At 44.3% G+C, this 7,021-nt stretch overlaps 1 protein-coding gene across 1 annotated transcript; it reads right to left on the bottom strand.

Moving 5' to 3' along the window:
• Nucleotides 1-779: 779 nt before the first annotated feature.
• Nucleotides 780-5,145, bottom strand: XPA (XPA, DNA damage recognition and repair factor). Its single transcript, XM_010177598.2, has 4 exons — nucleotides 5,030-5,145; nucleotides 3,264-3,429; nucleotides 2,465-2,582; nucleotides 780-1,029 (listed from the first exon to the last, which is right to left on the bottom strand). The coding sequence occupies exons 1-4, from the start codon at nucleotides 5,080-5,082 to the stop codon at nucleotides 881-883; spliced, it is 486 nt and encodes a 161-aa protein (XP_010175900.2). The 5' UTR covers nucleotides 5,083-5,145; the 3' UTR covers nucleotides 780-880.
• Nucleotides 5,146-7,021: the final 1,876 nt, after the last annotated feature.

Raw genomic sequence — 7,021 nt, 5'->3', positions numbered from 1 at the left:
TTTCTGTTCTGTGCAGCCACGGTGGCCCCAGGCTCCCCCAAGAACTCTCCAGAGACTTCACTGAGATCTGCCGTATTTACAATGGCAAACAAAGAGCAGGGGCCAGCAGCACGTTCCTTCCTTCAGCCATTTCCACCAGCATTCTACAGCAGAACTGACGATTTGAGAAAAATCAAACTTCAAAGTATATCCACCCTCTCCTGAAAGCAAACATCAATGGGGTGCACTTAAAAGAGATCTGCTGTGGAATGCTACTGCCGCTCCTCCCCCACGGACAGGTAATTGTCAGAAATTTGTAAATGAAAAGGGTCAAGTTGCATTGTAGGAGTCACCATGTTCCCTGGCCCAAAACTTTTCAAAAGCAGTAGACTTAAGGACTCTCCCCTATGAAACACAGTAGAAATGTGTCAGAACTTCCCAAAGAGCAGCAGCTTTCCTTTTGAGACAGAAGTACCCTCTAATGGAGTCAAGTCTCCAAATCCGAGCAGGAAAACGTGTCTCCAGCCACCAGACAAGGTGCTTTATCAGCCAGTTACCCACAACCAGTAACAGTAACCAGACAAGACTTAGGAGAAAATAAAAAGACTTCCTCTAATGGAAGCAGACAAATAGTGGAAAATTCACCTGAATTTCTGTAATATATGAAATATAATGATACCAACTTATCTATCAAACTGTTAAAAATGTGTTACATTCTACCCCAAGATCCACCTTAAAAGTGAAAGCCCATTGTTCTGCACAGAGCTTCCTACAACTGAGAAACATGTCTTCACAGAATCTGGCAACAGCTTGTTCACAGTTAGCATTTATTTGACTGTAATACAAAATATCATTTAAAAGATAGTGAACTTAAAAAAAAAAAACCCCAAGCAGATTAATGCTACATCTTCTCATAAGTTAATTCATGGCCACATACAGTACATGTTTTTTTATATGTATCTTCATCAATGTTTTCTTCTGGTCCATACTCATGTTCATGGATTCTCGCTTCTTTCTTCCACAAACTACTCCTCACAGCACGGCGGAGTTCTGATGAGAAATAAAAGATACTTTTAAGATTTTAATAAATTTTAAATAATGGTTAATAAAACTCAAGTTAACCACCTTTCTGAGGACTGCAGATGACAGCTTGCTTGTTGCCTGTCTTCCCTAAATTCTGTGTGAGGATCTGGTATTGCAAGAACAAGCTTTGACTTGCCTTGCAATCTTCACCTTGTTTGCCTACTTTAAGGGGTGAGAACTACACTGACACGAGATCTCACAGAAGATTTTCCATCAGGACTAAGTACGTGTTGCCCACTGCCTTTTTACACGAAGCCATTCAAGGGTATCCAAAGGGGGGTAGGTGGAATGCAGAGGAAAAGTTTTTATAAAACACCTCATTGTTTTACATGACCAAGAGAGAGTACTTCTCATTCAGGTCACAGTAAGCCTCCCAAATGACTTGGCATTCTCTAAGGTTTTTGCCCAATAATGCAAGTTGCCTCTGCAGCAACCGCAGTGAAATCAGCAGGTCTGCAAGAGCGTAGGGGCTGGCAGCTGAGCCCAAGATACTGTCCGGATGTCGCAAGAGGGTGGTGAGCATATCAAAGAGCAAAGGCGTCTGAGCCAAGCTGTCCAGGCTGCAGACTTTGTCACGTTAAGGCCTGTACTTGCCCTGAACTCTGGCATCTCAGCTACAGTCTGCTGCCAGCCCTTCTCTGCGCTGAACACCAACGGTCAAGCCAGGGGTTACTATTTGCTCAGTCTCACGTTCCCCCTCCTCCCCACCAGGACAGCCAGGGTGAGCCTCCTGCCTCTCTGAATGCTGACCCAAAGGGAAGCACGACGGGCAGCACACAGAGCTCTGGTGAGCCACAGTTCTTGCAAAGAAACAAGCATGCACTCTTTTTTTAAAATTACTAGCATGTCTGTGCTGAAAGCATTATTTCAAAAGTTCTACCTACTGAATAGTCTCCTAAATACTAATTTATCAGGGGAAAAAAAAAAAAAAGGATAACGTGTATCAAAAACAGCCGCTGGGAATACTGTCAACGGGGGGAAAAGGCATTTTCTACCTTCATTTACACTCTCTCCACCTGAAGGTGTAAATATGACAAAATTATAACCCACTGCCACAAAAATCCATGTTCTCCTCAAGTCAGGAAAACAGAACAATCCATGGCATACTCTCTGGGTCATACCAAAAAAACCACAATAAAGCACTACAACCAATTTCTGTCACATCATATCCATAGGACAGGAGGGTAATTCAGGTTGGAAGATCTTCAGTCCAGCCCTCTGCCCAAAATAGTCAGCTATGACGTCAGACCAGACTGCTCTGGGCCTACCCACACAGCTCCTGAAAACCTCCATTTTGAAACACTGAAGATTTTCTCAATACTCCTAGCAGATGCAGAGACAAATTACAACAGAGCTGCGCTGCACTTTTTAGGTACTGCAGGAGGTAAGTTTAACCCTTTACCTTTGACTTTCTTATCAAACTTTTTCTGTTTCATCTTCTCCCGGCTGTCACGGCGGAGTTCCTTTGCTTCTTGCAATGATTCTTCACTGCCCCAGACTTCAAGAGAACGCTTGATTACCTACAGGATGGACATAAACATGTTTCTTTTTCCCTTGTAATTATTGTCTAAATCACAAATTTAATTTTTTTCCCCTAAGCACACACAAGTCAACCCAGTCTTGCCTCTGCCTCCCATCTGCCCCTTTGCTCCTGACCCGCAAACATGGCACTCCCTCCACAGTAAGAGGCAACACCGACTTTTAGGATCGGCTGGAGGTAACTTACTCGGGAAACCCAGCTCTAATTTTGTACATATTTAACAGCAGCAGCAGCAGCAGCATTCCTACAAAAACAGCAAACAAGAAACGACAAGAGCCCTGAGGAACCCACTTGCCTGTCCTGCTGCTGCCTCTGAGAGCAGAGCTGCAGACACGAGGCTGCAGCTACAAAGGGCCACACACAGCAGCAGCTGCCCCACGCGTTTCAGATTAGCACGGAAAGGCCGCGCACTTCGTGACCTGCAACAGTGCAAACCACTGAGGCTGCGGTCCATGAGCATCTTCAAAATGCTCTCAGACATTTTTCATTAATTTGGACCACAGCTCTGTATTTTTACTATACAGAAAATTTATGCAAGCTATGCATAATACACTTAGCTTTGACAAAATCATCCAGAAATCAGGACCGAAGTCACCCTTGCTGGCTACTGAGGTTGTACAACAATAAAGAGAGGTCAGAAATACGCTAACGGTTTCTGTACCTGTAGTTTTAAATAAAGTTTCATGTCACCCCATCGTGAATTATGAGGGTTTTTCTTCACAATGAATCTGAGCACTGGTTCCCGCTTGTCTAAGTCACAGTCTTTAAGAAGATACTCTTCTTTTGCTTCCGTCCTTGTTATAAGCTTATGTTTATCTTCAGCATCTCTGGAAGATGTAAGGTAATGATGAGAAAGCTATACCTGAAAACCACATTATTAACATCCAAGTCCCCACATTCCTGAAATACAGGCAGCCCTCACCCTCTCAGTTTTTATGTATGCAAGTAACTTTGGATTCCAAGTGTCTAGCAAAACTCCAGGAGAGGTTTACTGAAATGGAGTTTAAAAATTCTCCCATTTGTGCAAACACAGGCCGAGAAGCCTGTTTTTCTGGAAGGACTTTTCTTCCATTTTCTTACAAGAGGGAGTAACTGAAACTTAAAAGGACTATTAATATTAGTTATTCACCTAACCCAGATGCAATTCAAGAGGATACCAAGTACAAGCCTGACACATGGTCGAGAGAAAGAATGTGTAACGTGAGACAGGTCAGATCACCTGAGAATATACAAACTCCATATGCTTCTAGATCCCAGAAACAGATTAGCAATAGAAAGAGCACTTGTTTCTAAATGCAAGGCAGTAGGCAGAGCAACCTTAAAATAAAGCTCTTAAAAATGTTAACTTTTATCAGAGAGATAATGAAAAACTGCGTAACCGCAGCAGCATTTATGAGTTAATGAAATAAATTCCATTTACGCAACCCTGACTGAAGTATAACTTGAATTGCTTGAGCTGGAACGATCTGCCAAACAGCAAGCGCTGGCAACCGTCATCAAGGAAGTACTGCTGCAAATGCAGCTTTACCAGAACTCAAAGTTCACGGCAGAGGCTAATGCACTGAGGAATCTCTGAACGTTCAGCTGCAAGAGCTACTTAGTCCAAAGGAAAGCACTCTCCAGGCTGGGCGAGCCCCCTCTTTAACATCCTTTTCCCATCCACTTTACCTTCAGGAGACAGCACTTTTGTCTCCTCGCAGGACTGTGAAGTTCCTCCAACCTCTGCACCCCCCGCCCCCTCCCTGCTGTAAGCTCGAAAGCCTCAGAACAAACCCCTGTGAGCCCTGCCCCCCGCCCCCCATTCATTCCTACACTCCCGGGTGGGGGGCCGCCCCCTCCCTGGATTGCACTGCCCTGGTTATCTCGATGGCTTTTGGAGCCTGTTCTCTCGGTTACAGTGCAGAGACTCCCTGCTGCCCAAGGCCAACCCCGCGGGGGTTCCTGCCCTTTGGCTGCCATGCTCCCAGCCCGCTCATTCTGGCCAAAGTACTAACTTTACTCGGGTTAATTCACTAGGGCAGCAAACACTCTCCTAAAACCCCCACTCTACTTCAGAAAACCATGTGTGCTCCCTCAGCTTTCCAAATGGCTCTAGTCTGCAGCCATACTCATTCCCACACAGACAAACGCACTAACTGCTCTCAAGACATCCTGTTTCTGTAATGTTATGTAAAAAAAAAATCAACCGCTGTTCCCTGTCCCACCGCCTCTGAGACAGGTTTAGGAGACAGTGCTGCTGCTCTTCCACAACGGAAAACACAGGTTACCAGTCAACTGCCATTTACTTCTTCAGTAAGTACTAACTTACTTAAAAATGTCTCTTTGCTGACTGCCTTCTTAATTAAACAGAACGATTGCAATTAACTAAATTACAGCCAGCAATCCTTACATAAAGTAAAGCTTCCCTCTCCTGAATATTTGTAATACCTGCAATTATCACATGTTGCCCAATCAAAGTGCTGCATAAGGTAGGAATCCATGAATTCTTTGCCACAGTCTCCACAGATGAGATAGTCAAATTCTAGTACAGGTGCTAATGGAAAGAAATTTTTTTTTTTTAAGGAACTACCACGTTAAAAACAAAAAAACATCTGGAATTGGTATGACAGACAATTTTACTAAAATTCACATTATATAGTTTTTATAGTATGTTACAGACTAGTTTCATTCCTCTGTATTAAACTTTTCCAGAAAGATACAGTACAAATTCAAACCCAGTATCATGCAATCCCATCTCTGCTGGTGTGTTTCTGTTCTTGCTGGAAGGTTCACTGCATTAAGTATTGGATTTCAACATTCAAATGCACACATTTGTTTTAACTTAGCCAATGTTAAAACTAAAACAAAAAAACAAAAAGAAAAAATCCAACAAAAAAACCCCACACAATGTTCTCCACATTTCCCCGTGAAAGTGCTTCGCATCCCCTCCTACAGCTCCCTCGGTTCTGGCCTTCCAAAATACGTCCCGATTTACAGAGGACGTGCAGGCAGAACGGGAGGAAGTGGAGGAGGGGATGCAGTTCGAGGAGGGTGGCTGGAGCAGGAAGCAGTACAGGAGCTGCACTGGCATTGTAAGTTCTCTCAGCTCTGCTCCTGGTTTTTTTTTCCTCGCTCAGCCACACCTGCCTCTCCCTAAACGAGTTCAATGGAGGCCTGGGGCTGACGACAAGGCTGTGTGTGGTTCGCTTCAACTGGCAGAAATGCTGGTGGGTGGCCAGAGAGCTGCTAGGAGTGGAATGGGGATGGAGCTCCACTACAATCCTCTCCCCAAGCCCTCTCAGCACTGCTCCAAGCCCAGACTCATGCCAGTGCCAGCCATCCCTTCTGACTGCATCCTCGCTGGGTAGATCACCTCCAGAGTCATCGCCATCTGCTGTATGTTCCATGGGGCACCAAGAAACACTGATTCAGCGCAGCTATTTTAACATTAACACTGTAATTCTAGCAGAAAAATTTACATTCTTATACAGTTTAACGAGCTGAAAGTGACGTAACGTTGCAGAATGTTAACAATACCTGGTAAAAAAGATTAATGCTTTACATGCACCATACATTTTTAATTGCGTTTGCATTTATAGCAGATTCGATCTAGCAAAGACGACATTTTAGCAGTTCAGCCCTACTAGCAACAGTGGGATGGCTCAGTACTTCACATAGTCATGCTCTTACATCACATTTCATCATTTAAGGCAGTGCTCCCGAACACGAAGACATTTTATTAAGACAATGACATTATGAATTACACAGCAAAAATACCCCCGGTGCAAAAGCATCCCAGATCTACTTAATTTCGTTAAACATCAGCTCCTCAAGAGAAGCAGGGTTGCTAGTTCTTTACACTCGGAATAAAATTTGGTGATTCTAACAAAGAGATAGACTGCACCAAGAGCCCTGTAGCCGATCCACAGCAGAACAAAGCCAGACAAAGAAAATCCCAGAGAAGAAAGTGAATCTATTTTGGGATCCTTACTTCTCAATTTGCTTTTCGGAGGGAGAATATCGCAAGACGTTATGTCGAAATCCCCCACCCAACGATCGGCAACTCGGCGTCAGTACGTTTTATAACGATAAAAGCTGGCACTGCAGCAGAGCTCTCGTCTTGGAACAAACGCTATCGACCTCAAAATCCCCAAAACTGACGAAGCCGCGCAGATTTACGCTTATTTTGCTCTTAAAATTCAAATTCCCGAAAGAAATAATGGAAATAAAGCTTAATGGGAAAAAAGGAAAAAAAAAAAAAAGAAAAAAGCCGTACCCAAGGGCACTGACCGTGTCCCACTTCCGCGGCTTAAAATTCTTCGTTTTTAATCACGGCGTGTTCGCTGGCGGCGGCACGAACCGGCGGCGCCAGGAGCGGAGCCCAGGCAGAGGAACACGCGTGAGGAGGAGGAGAGGGAAGGGAAGGAGCGGGGAGGAGGC

This window comes from Antrostomus carolinensis, unplaced genomic scaffold, assembly GCF_000700745.2.
Source record: "Antrostomus carolinensis isolate BGI_N321 unplaced genomic scaffold, ASM70074v2 Scaffold45711, whole genome shotgun sequence".
In the NCBI taxonomy this organism is placed as follows: Eukaryota; Metazoa; Chordata; class Aves; order Caprimulgiformes; family Caprimulgidae; genus Antrostomus; species Antrostomus carolinensis.
This window is presented reverse-complemented; position numbering and strand designations above follow the sequence as displayed.